Source organism: Capsicum annuum, chromosome 6 (assembly GCF_002878395.1).
Source record: "Capsicum annuum cultivar UCD-10X-F1 chromosome 6, UCD10Xv1.1, whole genome shotgun sequence".
Lineage (NCBI taxonomy): Eukaryota > Viridiplantae > Streptophyta > Magnoliopsida > Solanales > Solanaceae > Capsicum > Capsicum annuum.
The window spans coordinates 209,926,805-209,949,793 of NC_061116.1; the positions used below are offsets into that span (position 1 = coordinate 209,926,805).

Here is a 22,989-nt window from a genome sequence, read left to right on the forward strand (position 1 = left end):
CTTAGATAAGAACACAACCGAACCTGATCGATTATCTTGAAAGACAGTACCCTCTGATTTTCAAAGAAGCTGTCATGTAGCTGATGGCGAATTCTTCCGATTGACAATTCAGTCCACAAAAGCTAATGATTAAGTTCATAAAATCATCATACGAAACATCACTTTGGACTGTCATAGCTATCGTCTCTAGCATTTCACCCTTCTTCCAATGCTATACATATCGATTGCTCTTCTTGACCCAATGACCATGACAATCCACCCCTATTGTTATTAATCCCTTCATTAGTGGTACCTAAATAAAGTCATTTGTTAAAAAAAATTGATAGTGATTTCATAGTGCCGAGAATGAATCCCAACTAATGTGCTATCTGTTGCAACAGGTAAGTGATGAGTCCCAACAGATTCATACCTGTTGGAATTCATGTCACGGGTCTGAATATCTGTTGCAACAGATGAATCTCCTATTGGAATTGATGTTATAACTAAATCACCTTTGAAACTGATTCCAACAGATGAGTGACAGTTGCAACAGATAATTAACCTGTTGCGACAGATGACTTACCTAATGCAATAGGTTATTAATCTGTTATAACCTATATTGGAATCGTGTTCAGGTTTTGTTGCAATAGGTAACTAATCTGTTGCAACATATATGTCAAATGTTGCAACAGATGAGCCATTTGTTTAAACATGAATCCAACATATCAGTCTTCTTTTGAAATAGATATCGCATCTGTCGCAACAGATGGATTTTATGTTGGATTCACGATTGGGTTCTATCCATTGTTGGAAAACAACAACACAATAGCAGTTACCCAGATGACAAATTCAACTAAAAATCATAATTTGACTTACCAACGTCTCCTATGAAGTAATGCCCAAGTGAAAAGTGATGTTAGAAACAAAATTTGACCTAAGAAATTGGTCAAATAGCAACAGCAGCGGTAACAACAACAACAACAAATGGTCAACAAGAACAAGATGAAGATGATAATGAAGTAGAAGATGATGATAATGAAGCAGAAGATGATGAATGAAGCAGCAGCAACAATGAACAACAAAAATCGCTAAGAGAGAGAAATCAACAAAGGGTGAGAAGAGAGAGAAAGATGCATTTTTTCCCCTCCGTTTTTCGATATATAGGCTAACATTTGGATCAAAGTGTAAATTTAAAAACTTGTGGGTTATTTTCAAATTTCTTCAACTTTCTTAATCCATAATAAAGTAATTATCACTTTCACCTAATAATTAAGACTTGTGTCACCTACACCTCATTTTAAAACTCTTTTGTCACCTGTGACCCAAACCCCAAGTTGCTTTAATAATATACAAATTTGGTCCCAGAGTATTAGAAGACCTTAGCTTTTCAATTCATTTCTTATATAGACATTATTAAAATCAAATTTAAAAATATCAAACTACACTCAATAATGGTATGTTAATGGTTTACAAATAACCATAATAAACCTAATGCAATAGTAGTATAATATTATTAAATATTAAAATTTTAAAATCAAAATTATCAAATTGATTTTTTAATGACGCATCATAGGTATATTCCATGTCTGAAAGGGCTACTTTCTTTTCTGGTTAATGTTGAAATTAAACGGAAAAGATCTAAAAACACTTCTGAACTATTTGAAACTGAGCAAAAATCTCTTTTGTTAGTTTTTTCCTAAAAGGTACTCCTTCATTAATCATTTGGCTCAAAATTAGAGACTTTGAATTAAGTTCCCCTTCGTTTGGGAAACAATTTCTACATCTCTTTCTTCCTCACTTTCCTCCCTTTCTTCTATTTTTGAGGCTTCTTTCAGTTTCTTAGTAAGAATGGGTGAGGGTATTCTGCCTAAATAGTAGACACAGGTAATAAATAAGGGAATACTAAAGATCCGAGGATAAACAAATTTCTCAATTAAGTGAGGGTCCTTCAAGTTTTAAAAATTAGGTAAAAGGGATTTTTTTTCCCATTTTTTTTAAAACATTTTCGCTCCAAAAACTAAAAAGGTTGTCTCAACAAATAAAAGTTGTCGAACAACTGTTCAGTTGTTTAAGCGACTTTATTTTTTTTTTTAAACTTAATAATATTGTGGGATTCAATTATCATCTTTTTTTAATTAAAGACTTGAGAGGGTATTTCAACTTATTTTTCTCTCAAAATTACCCCCTCTCTAATGGTTTGACACCAAGTATACCACAATGGGAGGAACCGACCCAAGACCCGACCAAGAGGCAAAAATAATAAATACGTAAATCGCTCAAGAACCTTGCATTCTTTATCGATTAGATCAAACTAAGATGGAGAGTTTCAAGTGCTATCAATTACATTGAATCATATTTCAGGTCATTTAAATGATTTATTTCCTGTTAATAATATACAATTACAATAACAAACTAAAGCAATTTGTATAATATTTTCAAAAATTGAAAATCAAAATTATCAAATCGAAATTTTAATTACGCATCATATGTATATTCCCTATCTGAAAGAGATACATTTCGTTTTCTGGTTAATGTATTAAATAAAACAATTTATTTTTTAAAAAAAGAATGAGGAACCCTAATAAGACAAAATACTAGGTTCAAATTGTGACTTTTGTGATTTATAAAGTTGTCGGGTCTTTTTTTGTCAGTAAAAAAAGACAAAAACTAAGATCCCCTTTCTGACATTCTCTTTGATGTGGACATACGCCACGTGTACATAATATAATATCAAATCTAACGAACAACGATCTTAACCGGTTCGGGTCAACTTCCGAACCCGGTTCTTTTCTCCCGGAGTTTCATCAATGTCAATGCAGCTCATCATCATAATTTTCATTTCATTTTCTTAATTAATCCCCCCTAATTTACTGTCACTTTCCCTTACTCTAATTCGTCATTCATTTCTTAATTATAATAATAATAATTATTATAATAATAATAATAATAATAATAGTTTTCTTCCTTCATTAATCCAATTTTAATTGCAACTGAGCTGCTTTAATTTTAACAAAAACCCAGCTCCGATTCTGCATTAATCATCCACCCTGTTTTCCCATTATTCCATTTTGGGATTTTTGTTTTAAAAATGTGTTATTGTGGGAGGATCCGTTGAGACATTTTATCGATCAGTTTGTGTGCATTGGAATCTTAAAGGATTTTCTTGGATGCGATTGATAGAGAAACGGCGCCATTAGATGGCGCTGTTCAGACGATTCTTCTATAGGAAGCCGCCGGATCGGCTTCTTGAGATCTCTGAACGGGTCTATGGTATGTTTTTCTTCCCCTAATTCTCCTGTTTTACGCGTTTCTCTCTATCGTTTTTGCCTCTAAGAATGCCTTGCATCACCTACATTTTTGTTTATCAGTTTTGTAGTAATAGGAAAAAGTTTCTCTAATGGCTTTTGGGTATAAATTTTCAATTTTCCAGCTGATTTTGGAAGAAAAGCTTAAATGATCGTATCCTAGTTAGCTGCATTTGAAGCTAGACCTCACACATTTCGAAATGTCTGTCGTTTAGTTTTACCTATGAGAATATCAGCAAATTGCTTCGAAGTGAATGAGCTGAAAAATAATTAGTGTTGGGAAAATTCAGCTTCTTGTTGAGAAAACAACATATCCGTGTAATCCCACGTTATTTCGTGAGGTAGAGAGTTTCTTGTTGAAAGAATACTGAAAATATGATGCTCCATCATTTTGGTAGTTTGCCTCGCTATTGTGCTCTGTTGTAGTTACTGTTCCTCTTTTCTTTTTTAAGAATGCTTTGTGGGCATGATTTCTTCACTTTTTTTTTCCCGATCTGCTTTGGTATGCTTTTCCTCGAGACGAGGGTCTATTGAGAACAACATCTCTACCTCACAAGTTAAGGGTAAGGTCTGGTTAAACTCTACCCTCCCCAGATCCGACTTGTGGGATTATTTTGAGAAAATATAATAGAAGAATATTATTGAATTATTGTATCTCCATGGTTACACGGAGACCTTATTTATAGGTACCACATTTCAATCCTTTTCCAAATAGGATTCTATATATTATTCCTATTCTTACTCATATTTTTACAATTATATTGGGTATGTTTTTGTTGTTGCCTAGCTGTTCTGCTCTGTGGCTTGGAAGGTGAACTTAATTTACAATTTTAAGTGATGCCCGTAAAGCTTACTATCTTCGTTATCTTAAAGGTGGATGTAACTTGAACTAATAATTTATGTGGTTGGTTTTATGACTAATGATGCTTCTCTGCTTTTCTTTTTTATTCACACTTCTCAGTGTTCGATTGTTGCTTCTCAACGGACACATTGGACGAATATGAGTACAAGACGTACCTGGGAGGTATTGTAGCTCAGCTGCAGGACCACTATCCAGATGCTTCTTTCATGGTTTTTAATTTCAAAGAAGGAGATCACAAGAGTCAAATATCAGATATATTAACGCAGTATGATATGACGGTCATGGATTATCCTCGAAAATATGAAGGGTGTCCAGTATTGCCACTGGAAATGATCAAGCACTACTTGCGATCCAGTGAGAGCTGGCTTTCAATCGAGGGCCAACAAAATGTACTGTTGATGCACTGTGAGAGGGGAGGGTGGCCTGTACTTGCTTTCATGCTTGCTGGCCTTCTTTTGTACAGAGAACAATACACTGGTGAGCAGAAGACTCTTGACATGGTATACAGGCAAGCTCCTAGGGAACTTCTTTATGTTTTATCGCCTTTGAATCCACAGCCATCTCAGCTTAGATATCTTCACTATATCACCACAAGAAATATTGGCTTAGATTGGCTGCCATCAGATATACCTTTTGCTTTAGATTGTATCATACTCAGGGTCCTTCCTCAATTTGATGGTGGGAGGGGCTGCCGGCTGGTGCTTCGTGTCTATGGTTTGGACCCTGCTTCACCGACGTCCAATAGGAGTTCTAAACTCCTCTTTTCAACTTCCAAGACAAAACAACATGGTCGCCTCTACCGACAGGTAATGCTAAGCTTCAAATGTTTGAGCCTTACAGGTAATTAGCTGAAATCTGAAGTATTGTGCTGACTTCTCCTCTCCAGGAAGAGTGTGCACTGGTGAAAATAGATATCCACTGCCGTGTTCAAGGAGATGTTGTTCTTGAGTGCATGCATTTGGAAGATGATCTAGTTAGGGAAGTAATGATATTCAGAGTTATGTTTCACACCGCATTTATTCGCTCAAATGTTTTGATGTTAACTCGTGATGAAATTGATGTTCCATGGGATGCAAAAGACCAATTCTCTAGGGAGTTCAAAGCAGAGGTTTGGTATTTATTCCTCGAACTTAGCTCTTCATTCATTATCCTTTAACAGGGAACTATAGGAGTTGAAGAATGCTCATTACTGTACCAGGTACTCGTTTCGGATGCTGATGCTCTTCCATCTATTATCACCACTGAAGCACCAGTTGAAGATGATAATGAGACTGAAAGTGCTTCACCAGACGAGTTCTTTGAGGCAGAAGAGATATTCTGCAATGCTGTTGATGGACAGGATGGAAGAACGGAATCTGATGCCCATTCAGTTCAGGACAGTGTGCATGAAGATGAAAGCATTGAAATATGGAAAGAGGAATTGGAACACCATGCCTTTCAAGACTCTGCATTTGTTGAAGGGAATCGCAAACTTGAAGGAAATATGGATTCTACTCAACAAGCATCAAAAACAAATGGTTTAGGGGATAAGGACGATTTGATAAACTCCAAGGCTGTTCTTTCTGATGTTTCTAGTCCCAAGGACTCAGAAGTAGAAACACCGGGGGTAAGTATCATGTTAGACGAAGGGGACGATAAGCAAGATGTAGAAGGAACCTTTAGACGAGAGAGGCAAGGTTCACGGTTGACTACTGATATCAGTAACAAAAAAAATGCAAAGGCACCTTCATCTCCAAAGAAACAGCTAGCATCCAACTCCAAACTTGCCGCTGATGGGATTGGACCCAAAAATAAATCTAAACAGAAAGAATCCCTGAACACTTTGTCGCGAATAGCAAAGCCAAATGCAGTGTCTCGGTGGATCCCTTCTAATAAAGGTTCTTACACTAATTCAATGCATGTGGCATATCCAGCTTCAAGGTATAAGAGTGCTCCACCTGCACTTGCTGTCAGAGATTCTCAATCTGGGTATAAATCAAAATCGCCCTCTCCACGATCTTCTTCAGAAGTTAAAATTCCAGTTGGAGCAGGTCATATTCCAAAGAAACGCTCTTCATGTCCTGCATCATTAGACATGTCAACTGTCAAGGGGGCACGTGTTGCAATGACCTCTTCCTCAGAATCAGTTGAAAGCCCGACACTGGACCTTCAGGCATCCCCTCCAAGTTCTTCACTGCCTTCATTTCAATATCCAAGCTCTTTATCACTTGAATTGCCTCCTATTCAGGAAGCAAGTACTAACATGCCAGCTTCCGCAACGCCACCTGAGTCTTCGCAGGAAGGACATATTATAACTACTTCTTTGACCCACCACTCCTTCCCTTCCCCACCTTCAACCCCACCCCCACCTCTGCCTTCTCAAATCCTATCACTTAGTCATTATGTCAAATCCACATCACCACCTCCACCTCCACCTCCACCTCCACCCCCACCTCCTCCTTACCCTCCCTCTCCACCTTCACCATCAAATAGCTTGAGAAAGACTCATATGGGTAGCTCTCATAGTCATAACATTAAATCCTTTTCACCACCACCCCCGCCTCCCCCTCCGTCATCAAATGGGTCAAGAATGGCTCATATGTGTAGCTCTCCTCCTCCTCCCGCACCTTTATCACCCACATTATCTACTGTACCGAGAGTTGGTAGGTTATTGTCACCAACCCCCTCACCCACTTCTTCACCAAATGCGGCTTGTGCAACGTCCTCCTTTGTATCATCAAGTCCATTGCCACCTTCACCTCCACCTCCATCTCTACCTCCATCTCCACATGCACCCACTGCACAAAAGTTAGAAAGGTTTGGGATGTCCACTTCACCACTACCACCTCCTCCCCCTCCCCCTCCCCCTCCCCCTATCCCTACAATTTGCAGTGTCCCTCCACCACCTCCACCACCTCCATCATTTCCAATTGTGTCTGGAGTTTCTTCTTTGTTATCAGTGAGTGCTCCACCATCACCAGATCTTCCTTCTTCACTTGAGCTACCTTCTTTACTTGGTGCTTCGGCTTCGCCTCCCCCACCACCTCTTATGCAAGTTTCTCCTCCTTCACCATCATCACCATCCTTACAGAGTGATTCACTTCCACCTACCTCAACTCCTTCCCAAAATGCACCTCCTCCACCTTTGCCTCCACTAAGTCCACCTCCATGTCCACTGCCACCTCCACCTCCACCTCCACCTCCACCCCCATATGTTTCAAGAAATTCTCCAACGTCATTTCTGCCACCACCTCCGCCACCTCCACCTCCACCCCCATCTGTTTCAAGAAATTCTCCGACGTCATTTCTGCTTCCACCTCCACCTCCACCTCCACCAAGAAATGATCCGACCCCAATTCAACCTCTATCTGCACTTCCACCTCCACCCCTACCCCCACCTGTTTCAAGAAATTCTCCGACATTAGTTCTGCCTCCACCTCCTCCACCCCTACCTCCTTCAAGAAATTCTCCAGCACCAACTCCCCCTCCCCCACCCCTTTCGTACAGTATTCCACCTGCGCCAAATCCACCTTCAATTCTTTGTCCTCGTCCTCTTTCCACCCTATCTTCTTTATCTAGAGCACCACCACCGCCTCCACCACCTCCTCCCCCACCTCCTTTGCATGTTGCATGTTTACCATCTCCTCCATTGTCGGCAACTCCACCCCCTCCTCCTCCTCCTCCTCCTCCTCCACTACCAGGAGCTCCACCTCCACCTCCAGTTCCTCCTCCTCCCCCTTGTGCTGGCCCACCTGGTCCACCAACTCCTCCACCTCCTCCTTGTGGTGGCCCTCCAGATCCTCCACCACCTCCGCCTCCCCCCGGTGGCGGTCCTCCACCTTCTCCGCCTCCCCCGGGTGGCGGTCCTCCACCACCTCCGCCTCCTCCCGGCAGAGCACCACCTCCTCCACCCCCACCTGGAGGTGGCACACTTGGTCCACCACCTTCAGGAGGTCGAGCACCAGGTCCACCTCCGCCACCACCTCCTGGGGGTAGAGCACCAGGTCCACCTCCCCCCCCACCTCCTGGAGGTGGAGCACCGGGTCCACCTCCCCCACCTGGAGGTCCAAGACCTCCAGGTGGTGGACCTCCCCCGCCACCACTATTTGGCTCTAAAGGACCTGGGGCAGCCGGCAGAGGACTTCCTGCTGGGAGAGCTCCAGCACTTTCACGGTCAAGATCTACTTTAAAGCCATTGCACTGGAGCAAGGTTACCAGGGCACTACAGGGAAGCCTATGGGAGGAACTGCAGAGACATGGAGAGATTCAAGTGTATGTTCCATGTTTTTTTAGTTTGACAGTGCCTATATTCAACTCCACTGAAATACTGATTATTTTTGCTCCAAATCAAGTGCACCGGAGTTTGATGTGTCAGAAATTGAGGTTCTTTTCTCAGCCACTCCCAAGTCAAGTAGTGTTGGTAAATCTGGGGGAAAGAAGAAGTCTGCTGAATCTAAACCGGACAAGGTTCATCTGGTAATTAATATTACTCAATGCCTTTTTTCTAGGAACTGTCTGCAAAGAATCTAACAAATAAAGACTGCTATTTAGTTTGGTGCTTTATTCTTGCGGTATCTCCTGGTTCTATCACGTTTATTTTTTTTAAAAAAAATTTGCCAGATCCTTCTTAGATGATTAACTGTAGTTGCTTTCTATGAGAATTTGACATTGGTTATTAGTTATGAGGAATTCTTTTTCTTTGTTTTCTTTAACTGTCTTACATGAATTCTTCTTTTCCTAATTTCTCTCCTTTGTATTTCTTCCGTAGATTGACCTAAGAAGAGCAAATAATACGGAGATTATGCTCACAAAAGTGAAAATGCCACTTCCAGACATGATGGTTAGTTTAGTTCTTCTATTAAATATTATGTGTTTTCTTTTTTGAAGGCTTGTATCCTTTATTTTAACCGGAAAATAACTCCATCTCCTGATTGCGCATGCCCACACACCCAGGTGTGTGCGTGTGTGTGTCTGTGTGTTAAGTCATGCAATATAACTGAATAAGATAGCGGGATTCCATATATGTGTTAAGGATAGTGAGAGTTTATATCTTCAAATGTTCTGAGTTTCTCTTTTTTTCAGCTCAACTACAAGTCACAGACTGCGCTGTTCATATCAAATTTTAAACTGCTCATGGCTAATAGTATAAGGAAATACTGATCCCTTGGCAGTCACCTAGCTCAATTATTTGCTTTCTTCCAATATCCTACTAGTTTAAACATTTCTTCCAGATCACATCATAAAAATTCTAGAGGCTAAATAAATGTGTTTTAATCTTGGGAAATAAAATAGTAGTGACAAAGGAATGCTACCTGGCCATGTAAGCATGGTTCACATAATTCAGACTACTTTGGTGTTATACAGAATGAAAAACTGATACAAGTTAAACGCATTTGGGGCCCCTAGTCAAGCTACCCATCCTTATCAAGTCATAGTATAAGAGATCATTTATTTTTCCTCCTTTCCTTTAAGCTTGAAAAGAATACAACACTACCTGGAAAGTAGGGGAACAATTGAGATAGGCGGGTCTTAGCTCTTAATCCGTCTTATCGTTGTTCATTGGAGAGAGAAAATAAGAATTTCTCAGGCTGTCGGAATCCTGAGCCTCAAAAAACTGAGTTTGATATGTTAATGTGGCAACTACTTTGTTGTTAATTGGATTTCCCATTGTGGTTCAAATGGTCTAGGACCACACTCAAGATGCTGAGACCTCATAGGACTTTCCTTTCTTTTATTATTTCTCCTTCATCTTTCTACTTCGTTTATTTTGGTCCTTTGGTACACAATGTGGCAAGTTGCAGGCTACACTCTGTCCTTCTTTGTCAAGGTGTGGCACAAATGCGTAAAACCTGAAATCAGGGCAGACGGAGAACAAAAAATAGAATTAAAAACTCTCTCCGTAGTACATACTGGGCTCCACTTGGTAGATCTAAGTGATTCCCTTTTTTGAATAGTCTTGCTTATCCCTAGGTGATTTCGTGCAGAAGTCTGAGGTTTAAAGAACCTCTAATTTGCATGAAAAGATAAACTTTTAACGAATAAAAGGTATTATTTTGTGTTGGAATACAATGGGCTGAATTAAGCAAAGTGCATATAAAGCATGCATTTAGCATATCCAACTGGTCTTAGATTTAGGCCAAGCTAATTGATTAATATTCTTGCTTGGCCTCACAATGTTCTCTAGTCTTCTCTTGTTACGCGATGACAATGGTTCTGTTATGGTCATAGGCAGCTGCATTGGCAATGGATGAGTCTATTTTAGACGCAGATCAGGTGGAGAATCTGATAAAATTTTGTCCTACGAAAGATGAAATGGATCTTCTTAAGGTAAAGTTTACTGGTCTGAAGATCTTATCCCTCCTGACTTTGATTTCTCATTCTTCTCTGCTCCTCTACTCCTTTCAGTCTCCTCTCTCTTTCAATTACTATCTTTGCAAAATATTATAAATTCTTACTTCTAAATCTTTTAAATGACTTTGCTAATACAACTGCTCAGGGTTACACTGGTGACAAGGAACTTTTGGGAAAGTGTGAACAGGTTAGCACATCAATTTTATAGTTACTATATAATCACTGCATGGTGATGGTCTTTGTTTTATGTCATATTTTATAAATGCCTATCATTTTCAAGTTTTCATCTCTCTGTACTGTAATATGTTGACATAGGTGCTCTATGAAGTTGGGATTGATTTTCAGGAAACATGCAGCTATATTTGGAACTGACTTTGGAGTTAAAGCAACCTTTTGTAAACTAATATTTGATGATTGGATCTTAGATTGTGCAATGTAACTTGTTTATTTACTCGGCAGGCCATGGTAGCTAACCTTAAGTAACAGGACAAGTCTGCACAATCTGAAATCTTCTTTTACCATCTAATAACATCAGTAACCTTAACTGACTTCTGTTTCAAAGAGAAAGAGATCAGTTGGTGGGGAAGAAAAGTTGAACAGGGCTAATATGCTTCCGTTTAAATGTTTAACTGCAGAATAGTTCTTTAGTCAACCTATATTGGGATGCATATTTTCTTGTTATTTGATAGAGTAGCATCTTCTGAAGTTATGTTGCTTTCTTGTAAGGCTGTCTTTAGTAGTGCAATGTCAAGATGAGGGAGGGCATAGTTCTCGATATCCAAGCTCTATTTATTCATAATTCAAGGAGAAAGTTTGGTGAACAATGCTTAAAGTTTGAACTTTCATGTGTCCACCAAGGGGATTGAATATGGTTACATATTTTATCTCTTTGGTCTGGTAACTGAATATATATTTTACATAATTCTAGTAACTGGTAAAGTTGCTGCCATGTTGACCAGGAGGTCACAGGTTCAAGCCTTAGAAACAGCCTCTAATAGAAATGCAAGGTAAGACTGCGTACAGTGGTCGACCCTTCCCCGGACCCTGTGCATCGCCTAGCTTTAGTGCACCAGGCTGCCTTTTTTGGTCCGGTAACCGAAGTTTCTATTTACCAAGATTACTTCTCATTAATGAACTAAACAAGATAAACTTTGTTGGAAAGTAAACATAGGAGTTTTCTCCTTTTTGATGGTGAAATCTACATTGTCAGTGTCATGTCTGATGAAATAATCATTTACCAGATTTAGTTTGAAACAGAAGTCTCTACCTCCCAAGATAGGGGTAAGGTCTGCGTACACTCTATCCTCCCCAAACCCCACTTATGGGATTACACTGACTATGTTGTTGTAGTTTGAAACAAAAGTCATACAAAGCTTATAACACGGATGGAAGAAGCGCTCCTTATTAGTTCCAATATTCTGATAGAAAAATCATGGGCCCTATCCTGTCAAAGTGTATGCATCCATGCATCCTAACGACTATTGTTTGGTCCTAGTTCTGATAGAAAAATCGAAGGGCCCTATCTGTCAAAGTCTAGTATCCATCCGTGCATGCTAATGACTATTATTTGGTCCTAGCTATTCCCTCTCGAAGTCTGCTGCTGGTCTCTAGCCTATTGCCCCATTTAAAATTTTTTACCAAGTTATGTACAAGCTTCTGGATATGTGACAGTAGCAGGTTGACTATGAGAATCATAGTGAGAAAGGAAAGAAGAGTGTGTCAATGTTGATAGGGAGCGCAGAGAAGATAAGAGGAGCTAGAAAGCAGAGAGCCAATGAGCATGTTGAATCTGTTGGTATTTCGATAATACTGGAAAGAACTAAGGAAAAAGAACAGGAAAAGAAGAGAGAGAAAAAGGGATCTTTGTCTAGAAAATATATGACCAACTTTTGCAAATGGTAGAATAGAAAGGAGGCCTAAGCATATCAAATATTTCTTATGATTGAATGATTAGAGTGGTCAAAGTCCAATTTATGATGTAATCCTTTATTCCATTATCACGTTTGGGAAATTCTTGTAAGAATTGTTTATTTTCCCTGCCTTCGGTCATCTTGCAATTTCAAGATTTGAGGAATACCTGATACTTGATTTCATTTTACAGTACCTTCTAGCTTAGATCTCATGCTTCTCCGGTGTCCTGATTTTACCTTTGACTGTCAGTTCTTTTTGGAGTTGATGAAGGTGCCACGGGTAGAGTCGAAATTAAGAGTGTTTCTTTTCAAGATTCAGTTCAAGTCTCAGGTTTGTGTGCATCTAGAGTTCTTCCATGCTTAAGTTATTTCGTGTCATCTGAATTTAGCTTCATTTCAGGTGACAGACTTCAAGAAAAGCTTAAACACAGTGAATTCTGCATGCGAAGAGGTAATTTTCTAGGTTCTGCATATCTCTTCTTTGTTCTTTCGTTTTATATTACTGTTAACAAAAACTCAACGTGCATGTAGCAGGTTCGAAGTTCTTTAAAATTAAAGGAGATATTGAAGAAGATTTTGTTTCTTGGGAATACGTTAAACCAGGGAACTGCCAGAGGTAAGAATTCTTGTCTTTGGAATGCCTCCAGGAGCATTACAAGCATTTTACCTTTTCAACCATTGATGCCCATCATGTAGGTTTCAAAACCTTCAATTCTATTAAATATAAAGTAATGGGGAAATTTTATTCTCTAAATGCAATAATGGATTCTTGTGAATGTTGCAATAGTGGAACTTAATGTTCTTTGGGTATGGGGAAAATTCAAAACAATAATTGCTTGTTGCTAGAATGGGAAATACTTTTTTGATTAATTCAGGGGGAGTTTGGTTTCAATTATTTATATATTTTTCTACTTAAAAAAGTAGCATAAGCGTTGACCCCAAGTATGCTGCTTAGTAATCCAAAATTAGTTGAGGTGGCAGTATGAATCTTCTATATCCATTCTTCTCCATTGGAGTTCATTTAGTTTCACGATCAGAGTGCAAAAAAGTAAAGTTAAGCCACATAGTTTATTAATTTGATAGGCTTTGCAAATTTTTGGAGAGATAACTCAACATTCAAGATCCTACTGTTATAAAACAAATATCAATATAACTCTTGCATATACTATCAATAGATGTAATTTAAAATGGTAAAATGAGTCCAAGTACCTTAATTTAGTCATTTGAGGTGCAGGCCTGATTATACCTTCATGGACTTAAGTTATCAGTCTGGATAACACTTTTCTTTTTTGTTGCTTGTCAAATAACATTGTTCATCTTCACCTTTTCAACTGTTCTAAGTCAACTAGAGTACTAACCAAATGCCTACTCACAGTTATTCTCCCAAAGTTAATTGATTTTGCCATTTTGGGATCTGGAAATCTTCGTGTAGATTCTAATTTTGGAAATATAGTCAGTGTTTTATGAGTATTAACACGAGTTTGATTATTACGTACTACTGTTTCATGCACTAAGAATATTATGCTTTATTGATGTGGCTAAACTAGTTCTGTGGAACTTCAGACCTGATTTCATGTTGAGGACATTATAGGGTTTGTGAACAACAAGCTTGAAGTTTGGGTCAACAAAATTTCAAAATTAAATTCCATGTAATTCTTTACTCCAGGTTCTGCCATTGGATTTAAGTTGGACAGTCTTTTGAAGCTCACTGATACACGTGCTACTAACAACAAGATGACACTCATGAATTATCTTTGTCAGGTACTGTCCATTTCATATTTGCTGTTTCCAGAAAGCTTCTCGCGTTCACTCAATACCCCTCTGTTTAATTATTTATTTTTTGAGAAGGTAGAATAATTTTATGATGGTATAAAACTCTTGCATGCACGCGGTATAACAAAAAGTAGAGAATCTACAAGAAAATGATCCTTTATATCTTCTATACAAATTGTAATCTCATGGATGCACGAAAAGAGGTAATAAGGGACAAGAGGCTGATCCAATGTACAAAATCATTTTTACCTGAATATCTTATCCTGTTTTACTTTATCATTCTTTATCCCTCCTCTCTGAGTAAGGCGTTATTAACTGATTATACTATGTGAAGTTGTCTCATGTTAACATTCTCTCTCTTTTCTCAGGTTCTTGCTTCTAAGTCACCAGCACTTTTAGACTTCCATGAAGGTCTTGTAAGCATGGAAGCTGCATCAAAGGTTATCTATGAACCTATCTCTTTCTGTTGATAGTTCTTTAATTTATCCAGATTGGTTCGAAATTAGTTTCTCCTTGCAGATTCAATTGAAGTCTTTGGCTGAAGAAATGCAAGCAATCATCAAGGGGCTAGAAAAAGTTAAGAAGGAACTCGAGTCATCTGCGAATGATGGGCCCGTGTCTGAAATCTTTTGCAAGGTAAGACTGTGAAATACTTCATTTTAGGACTTCATAAACTTCTCCTCTTCCTATAGAATTTAAAATCGGATCAAAAGGATCTTTTCTGTTGCACATTGTTCTTTACAAAGCCGAGCCGCATTTATAGGTCTTTATATTTCAAGCTTTCTCTCCCCCCCCCCCCCCCCCCCGCCTCTCTCTTTATAGGGTCCATTCTTTTTACCCTTAGAGCAGATCAAGCTCTAACAAACAGTTGGCACTTGAATTTTATCAAAGTATAAACAAATCAAGTCTGCCTATTATCTGAGAGGATCATAATAAACTTCAGCACTAACAAATACTCTATAATAGGATGTGATATGTGAAAGAATTTTCCTTGGCCAAAGTGAAAATTGTAAAGTGTTTCACATTGGATAAGGGATGGTTGTTTGTCCCCTTATATGTTCTTGTGCAATTCTCCCAAAGTGAGAGTTGTAAAGTGTCCCACATTAAATTAGGAATGGGTTGTTTGTCTTCTTATATGGTCTTGAGCAATTCTCACCTCATGAGCTTGCTTTTTGGGTTGAGTTAGGCCCATGGTCCATTTCTTCACAAAAGCCTGAGTCTCCTTTCAAGAGTATGGTTTTTACAAAATATTCACCATGATAGTTGATAAAGCCAAATAAAGTTTCAGTCAGTCCCTATAATGGTTTGACCTCAGGATGAAAGTCGTTGCTGTTAGTGAGAAATTTTTCTTATCTTTCACTGATGTGTCCCCCCTATTACCCAAAAAGAGGGTAAAAGTTTTCTGGAGAAGTAAAGCACTGATGTTTGCATTTGGATAGAAGATAACAAAGAATTGTGATTGTCATTTCTTCCTCCTACTTGATTGCTGGATAGAATAGTCTTTTATCTTGCAGCTGCATTTTGATGGACTAGCACTATTTGGCTTCCTCGTAAATTGAATATCTTTACCTTTCATCATTTCTACTTTCTTTCATTAATTCGGTATGCATTTAACGTAAGAGTTGATAGAATTCATTACACATGATGGTATTAAGTTGCAATCATTTCTTAACTTGAAATTAGTAAAACGTGCACCATCTTCTGGTCCTTACAAGTTTGATTTTCTACGTCCGGCAAACCAGACCTTGAAGGAATTCATTGGTGCATCTGAAGCAGAGGTGGGCTCTCTCCGGGAGTTGTATTCTGTGGCGGTAATTTCCTTTGCATTTAGCTACCTCTTTGTTGTAATATGTTACAGAATCTATTTTTATAGTGTCAATGATATGTTTTATGGTTGTACTTGATGCACAGGGCAGAAATGCAGATGCACTTGCGCTTTATTTTAACGAGGATCCTGCCAAATGTCCATTTGAACAAGGTAGCATTTGTACAAAATATTTTATCCCCTCATTGGCCTTCTGGTAACAAAATTGAGCTGATGAAAGTGGTCTTCTAGAGTTGTGAACTTTTACATTGTTGTGTTTGATGTCCTTCAGAGTTACACTACCAAATATGAGAATATTGTAATGGTGTACTACAGCTGTGTTTACTGCTAATCTTCTTGACATTGTCTGATAACTTAGCACGCTTATTTGGATATACATGAACATAGTAATAAGGTGTATTACTACTGCTAATCCTCTTGGGAATAGGAACCTCTCCATAATATACTCAGCCTGTTTCAGAGAAAGATATGTGTTATATTCAATTAAGATCGCGCCAGACGTGGATTTGCCAACAACATTCTAAGTTCTCAGACTTGGTAAATCTAGCATATGCGGAGAAGTTTACTAGTAGAGCATACATTGTCTAGGGCTCTGGCAAACCATTTGGCGCATAGCTGCGGATAGAGCTCAAACTGTCCTTTTCTAGTTAAACGCGCTAACAGTAATCAAATCAGCATTTGACCTAGTTTGCACCACCTGTTATTTGGGTTACCTGCAAAGAATTTACTCGAGAAATTCTAAATTTATGTCCGTGTTGCATTGTTATTCAATCCGCTGAATCTTATTCCTTTATATGCTTCATTATTTTTCTTCTCATTTGTGTGCTAGTGCTTTTGAGGGTTTGACTCCTAATTATTTGTTGTGTGGTATCTGTTTCATGCTCTGTGCAGTCACCGCAACCCTCTTAAATTTTGTGAGGTTATTCCGGAAAGCCCATGATGAGAACTTGAAGCAGGCTGAACTAGAAAAGAAGAAAGCTCAGAAGGAAGCCGAAGCTGAGAATGCAGAAGGAAGCAGCTTAAGAAAGAAAGGTTAGAAGTAAATGGGGATGATTCATGCTTCAGGGTATCTTTCTGTGTCATGTGGCCTCTGTCTGTTGGTTAACTGTGTTGACTGACACTGCTCTTAAGTCAAACCAGAAGCCTCCAATGTTGATCTATTGGCTTTGGCTTTCTCTGGGTTCAAGAAAGAACGTCGAACATGAAAGCTTGTGAGCCTGGAAATGGCAGAAGTGCTTTGCAGAGGGAAACTGAAAAAGGACATATTCTTGTCTGGGCTCTTGGAGTGCTTTGCAGAGAGAAGCTCAAGGAGACTGTCGTCTGAGCTCTTGGATGATGCAAGCAACCCGTTGGTCCAAAACTCGATCACCTGGATTTTGTTATTGACGGGTGATCATGACTGCCATCCATCCTGGAGCGTGTGCTGCATGATTAAACAGAGAAATGCATCTAAAGAATGCAAATTTGGGTATGCATTTGTTGCTGGGCGTGTGCTGCATGATTAACCTACGCGATAGAATTGTTGTTGGTGCAAAATGTAGTTACTGCAGTGTCGGCGCGTGCACCTTGATGGAAAATTATGCCATGCAAACTGTAAATTGGAAGTATAACATGAACAGCTTGTACAAAGCTCTACTAACACCCTGTATTTAGATTTCTAACTGATTCTTTTCGTTGTAACATAGAAACGGATTCCTTGTCATGAGAATCCAACACGGAAAATTGTACAGAAAGCATAGAAGAGGATAGAAAATAGGTATTTTTTAGCAATAGCAATGTAACAAAATATAGGCTGTAGGATTAGTTTCCCACCTTTCTTGGAATCAAATTCTGGGAAATAAGATGATATCTTCATTCATTGATCTTGAAATCTTGTTACTTTTCATACTCTGCCGTCCACGTGTTACCTCAAGAACACCATGTAATCTTGATAATCTACTGTCTGAATTACCAGGATTTGGAAAGAAATTTGCCACTTTGTCAATCTTTATGTATTTGTTGCTTCTGTTGTTAAAGAGAGCACTTCAGCATAACAGAGTATTGGGTTATGTAAAACTTTGCAGTCGTACACTATATCTTAATGAGTCTTCTTGATATCATAATTATACAACAAATAAACCGAAGAATTGTTTCCTATCTTTCTTGTTTGAGATAATATGTACTTCTGCAGGAACCTATATCTGAACGAATTCATGTGAAAACTGAATAATACATAAAGCAGAATCAGTTGAGTTACTCAGAGAATTCATGAAAGCTCCTCTTAAGTTCTTTATCAGCAGAACTGCATGGTGATCTCTGTCTTTAATCTCAATTTGATAAGGTAAACATCCCTCTTCATCCATCTGGCAACCCGTTTTACAACACTCGAAGAAAATACAGCTAGAAATGATATCAAGAACCAGAAGAATGGCATACAAATAAGCAATGAACGTTCCTTCCAAAGCAATAGCAGAAAGGCCTGTACTTTTATGATGATAAGCATTGATAATCCTGTATTCGAATAGGACTTCAACTGCAGCGAAAGCCAAGTTGGAAATCAAGGCTAATGTTAACGCTGTTGCAGTTCTACCCCTGATTAGAAAACAACCCTTGAGAATCGCCATATACCCTCCGATTTTCTCCATTCCTGATAATACCAGTGCCAAGTTGCAGATGATCAGAGTGCTGGCTAGAAAGATTGAGTAAATTATTGCTCCCGTTGCTGAAATAAAAAGAATGAATCTTGGAGATGAAAGGTTAAATCCGTAACTAAATATTTTGAAGGCGAAAAATAGGAGAGTACAACAAGTTGCATTTGCTGAAATGATGACTATTGAGTTGCAAAGTTGACTGAAAAGAAGGGAACTGTAGAGTGAGTTAAAAGAAGAAAATGCAGGTTTCTTGGATGATTTCTGATCAGTGAGAGCTTCAATCACAGACGCCTTCGCGAAAAGAAGAGAAGAAAGGGTGAAAGGAAATGCAAGAAAATAGATTGCAAAAGTCTGAGAAAGCTTTGAATTGAAAAGGATGAAGAGTTTTGAAGAGGATGGTAATCCTGCTGCATCAAATAGAGCATGCAGGTGATCATGGATCGCTTGGAGGAAACACGTTGATGGGACGAATGCTTGTATCATAAGTACCGAGGCAGCGAAAGGGAACGCAAGGACTGCTGCTGTAGTAGTGAAAAACTGGAAATTCTGCAGAAAGATAAAGATTGATCTTCTGATAATCTTTGAGTAGTCTTTCATACTCGTAATTTTTGAGGCAAAGTAGAAGGCACACTGATACAACGACAACTAAATGCTGTCAAAATCCTAGGAGGACTTGGTACACTTTGTTATATTTGTCCTTGTGATCTCCAAAACATCTTAAGTATTAGTTGGCTTAACTTTGTATGTAAAAAGACAGACTGTGGTTGTTGTAAAGAAGGCACATTATGAAAGACGTGAAGAATAGATAACATCATTAAACATTGAGAACCTTAGCAATGTCTTAGCTTTTTTTATATAGCATTGCTTGCTGATGGAAAAGATAGTCCCTTTTAGGTGGCTTGGAATATACTTCAACCTACAATGAAACCAATTATTTATTTGGGAATCATTTCACGTAAGATAACAACACTTTTGCCTACGCGCGCTGACATTATTATTATAGCATATAAAATAAGTATATTAAAACTAAGAGAGACTACCATCAAGTTATACAAACAATAAGATTTTGTATAATGTTCTAGAAGTATAGTTGTAGAATAGAGTCCTTACTGTTTATAAATGTGAGTATCCAATGATGGCAAATCACAAGACTACCTACATTATGTGGATATTGTACAGACAATTTTGGGGTCATATACTCATTAACTACAATAATTAAGGTTATAAATAAGATTTGAATTTCCACTAGTAGAAAATGAGGAAAGAGTAGAGAAAAGAGGAACAAGTAGGTGGAGTGGGCCTTTCAAGTACCATGTGCCTTTAAATTATTCATTGAGGAAAATCTTTCTACTTATGTCATTTCAAAAAAATTGGTTTCCAAGTAATAGATTAGTAGTTGTTTGGCCATGAAAATCAATAAGTTTGGAGTTGGATCTGTATTTGGTCGTACCTTTTTTAAAAGACTTTTTTAGACTTTTGGATAGACGAAAAATGAAATAGTGAGATGGAAAAAAAAAATGAAAATAAGTTGAGAATTGTTTTCACTTTTGGAATTTGAAGTTTTTATGGCTAAACATCATTTTTTGATAAAGTGAAATAATTTTGAAAAAAAAGTGAATATATCTCATGGCCAAACGTAGGGGTGTGCATCAGTTGATTCGGTTCGGTTTTATTTATTATTGGTTCTTTATCTGTTTTTGATTTTTAAATATACTAAATCAATAACCAAACTAATAAGATATTTTTTTATCAATTTATCGATTTTTAGTCCTTAACGGTTTGTTTTCGATTAAACCAATAAAAAAATACTCATAAAATAGAAATAGTAGCAACTAACATAGGGGTTTGGGCCACCGGTGACAAAAGAGTTTTAAAATGAGGTGTAGGTGACACAAGTCTTAATATTAGTTGGAGGTGACAATTACTTTATTATGTATTAAGAAAGTTAGGGAAGTTTTTAAATTTACACTTTGATCCTAATGTATACCTAAAATAACGGGAAACGGAGGGAAAAAAAGGCGTCTTTCTCTCTCTTCTCATCCATTGTTGTTTTCTCTCTCTTAGTGATTTTTGTTGTTAATTGTTTTTGTTTCTGCTGCTTTTTTCATCATCTTCTGCGTCATCTTCTTCTTGTCGATCATTTGTTGTTGTTGTTGTTGGTACAATGCTACTGCTGCGATCTGACCAATTTCTTAGGTCAAATTTTGTTTACTACATCACTTTCCACTTTGGCATTACTTCATAGGTTACTTTGGTAAGTAAAATTATGATTTTTATTCGTATTTGTCATCTGGGTACACTTCTGTTTTTCCAACAATGGATAGAACCCCAATTATGAATGCAGCACAAGTTCCTAGAATTTAAACAGATCAATCATCTGGTGCATCAGATGAGTAATCTATTGCATCAGACTATTTATCTGTTGCATCATCGTATTATCTGTTGTATCAGGATGTTTATCTATTGCACCAGACTAATTATCTGCTGCATTAGAATGTTTATTTGTTGCACCAGACTAACTATCTGTTGCTACGAATGATTAATCTGTTTGAAACAACACAAATCAACCCCTGCCACAAACCCAACAGATAAATCTTGCTATTGCTACTGGATTCTAAATTATTCCTTTTTACGTCGAATCGTCGAAATGTTTGTTGAGAAGATAATAGACAGAATGAAAATTAAATATGGATTAAAACGTCAAAGATCAAACATAATTTATTTATTAAACAAATAAATATACATATAATAGACTAAAAGAAAAATAATAGTCTAATTATTATTATTATTATTATTATCAGCATCATCATTGCCAGCCGGCCAATCTTCAACCGGAAGTAGCAAGGCCCTCCTCAGCCTGCGTATCTCGCGGAACATTCTTGATCTAACTCCTCCCAATTCCCATTGCAGATCACGAAGTTGATTCCGAAGTTTATTCACGGCGTCTTGCAGAAAAGCAACGTCCCACACTGGGTCAGCCATAATCTTATCTTCTAGAGTGTAATATGAAAAACGAGATGCAATAAATAAATAGAGTGTGTATTCGAATAAACGATTGAGTAAGGACGAACCTATTTATAGAGGATTGAATTTGAATGAGAGGCAAAAAGGCGTGACTATTCACCTCCATACATTAATTAATTTTTTTATTAAATTTAGAAAATAAATATTGTGATATAAGTCATAACTTTTCAGATTATTATTATTAATTAGTCTTTCGAAGAACCGTTTTTATTGAGTTGTGGCAACAGATTCTATATCTGTTACATCAGATAACACATCTGTGACAACAGATGTATTATCTGTTGCAACAAATATAAAATATGTTGCATCAGATAACATATCTGTTGCAACATATAATCTAACTGTTCACCTCCATTTATTAATTACATTTTTATTAATGTGAAAAGTAATGAATTAATTAAATTAAGAAATATTGTGATAAGTCATGACTTTTCAGATTATTATTATTAATTATTTCTTTCCAAGAACTGCTTTTATTGAGTTGTGACTCAATATAGGTTGCATCAGATAAATCATCTGTGACAATAGATATATCATCTGTTGCAACCATAGTGAACCTGTTGCATCAGATAATTTAATTGTTGCAACATATAATCTACTTTTTTTTAAAAAAAATAAATATATCATCGCATCATTAATCCAAATTTGCTTACTTTTTTATTTTGTAAATAAAAAAAATATCTTTTCAAATTTCTTAATAAAATAATAATTATTTTATTATATAATAAATAATTTAAAAAATAAATTCAAAAATAAAAATGGTGAAAAGTCACGATCAGTTATTAAAATTGTGGTTATAATTTATTTCCTTATTATTTATTTACGAAATATTTTTCATATTGAATAATCAGAACTCCAAGTCATGTCTTTCTATTTTCAACCTCTCAATAACAACAATAGCCTTTTTTTATTAATAACCGTCAGGTGCAACATATGATCGATCTATCGTAGCAGATTAACCTCTAACTGTTGACACAAATTGCTGCTCAATCCCTACCACCAACCGTCGACATGTTGAGAACAAGGAATAAACAGAATGATTATTGGTAAATACTAAATAAGAATTAAAAATTCAAAGTCGACAACAAAATGAAATGAATGTTCATAGATTTTTGATTTGATATACAAAAGGAGGAAAATAATCGCTAAAATAAAAAACATTACCTAATTATTATTACTACTATTATTATTATTGTCAATCAAACATCTTTCATTCATCCGGCAGCCTTGCTCTGAAGTCAACCAAATATCTCTTTGGATTTCATCAATCAAACTGCCTTTGAAGTTTACGCAAGGACTCGATATGAATATTCTTGTACGAATTTGAATCATCCATATTTGTAAGGAGGGA

General features: G+C 37.4%; 2 protein-coding genes across 9 annotated transcripts; one reads left to right on the forward strand and one right to left on the reverse strand.

Moving 5' to 3' along the window:
* Positions 1 to 2,626: 2,626 nt before the first annotated feature.
* Positions 2,627 to 17,846, forward strand: LOC107875964 (formin-like protein 20). 8 transcript variants are annotated; one of them, XM_047413901.1, is made up of 17 exons: positions 2,627 to 3,249; positions 4,246 to 4,952; positions 5,033 to 5,254; positions 5,345 to 8,397; positions 8,478 to 8,601; positions 8,894 to 8,965; positions 10,354 to 10,452; positions 10,622 to 10,663; positions 12,637 to 12,717; positions 12,787 to 12,837; positions 12,918 to 13,002; positions 14,053 to 14,147; positions 14,528 to 14,599; positions 14,679 to 14,795; positions 15,902 to 15,970; positions 16,076 to 16,137; positions 16,876 to 17,013. In XM_047413901.1, the coding sequence occupies exons 1-16, from the start codon at positions 3,177 to 3,179 to the stop codon at positions 16,103 to 16,105; spliced, it is 4,992 nt and encodes a 1,663-aa protein (XP_047269857.1). In that variant the 5' UTR covers positions 2,627 to 3,176; the 3' UTR covers positions 16,106 to 16,137; positions 16,876 to 17,013. The 8 variants fall into 8 exon arrangements, 6 of the variants coding, with proteins under 6 accessions (XP_047269857.1, XP_047269858.1, XP_047269853.1 ...); XM_047413897.1 differs by having other exon boundaries at positions 2,628 to 3,249; positions 16,071 to 16,137; positions 16,876 to 17,846; XM_047413898.1 differs by having other exon boundaries at positions 2,628 to 3,249; positions 12,921 to 13,002; positions 16,071 to 16,137; positions 16,876 to 17,846.
* An 824-nt stretch (positions 17,847 to 18,670) lies between these two features.
* LOC107875965 lies at positions 18,671 to 19,211 on the reverse strand. Its single transcript, XM_047414548.1, has 2 exons — positions 18,795 to 19,211; positions 18,671 to 18,685 (listed from the first exon to the last, which is right to left on the reverse strand). The coding sequence occupies exons 1-2, from the start codon at positions 19,209 to 19,211 to the stop codon at positions 18,671 to 18,673; spliced, it is 432 nt and encodes a 143-aa protein (XP_047270504.1).
* Positions 19,212 to 22,989: the final 3,778 nt, after the last annotated feature.

What these genes read in the sequence shown, in the direction of transcription:
- LOC107875964 (XM_047413897.1), top strand. Translation starts at nt 3,177, where the DNA reads ATGGCGCTGTTCAGACGATTCTTCTATAGGAAGCCGCCGGATCGGCTT. An exon ending in AGATTCAGTTCAAGTCTCAG is followed by an intron (nt 12,718 to 12,786) that starts GTTTGTGTGCAT and finishes GCTTCATTTCAG; the next exon opens with GTGACAGACTTCAAGAAAAG. An exon ending in TCATGAATTATCTTTGTCAG is followed by an intron (nt 14,148 to 14,527) that starts GTACTGTCCATT and finishes CTCTTTTCTCAG; the next exon opens with GTTCTTGCTTCTAAGTCACC.
- LOC107875965 (XM_047414548.1), bottom strand. Translation starts at nt 19,211, where the DNA reads ATGAAAGACTACTCAAAGATTATCAGAAGATCAATCTTTATCTTTCTG.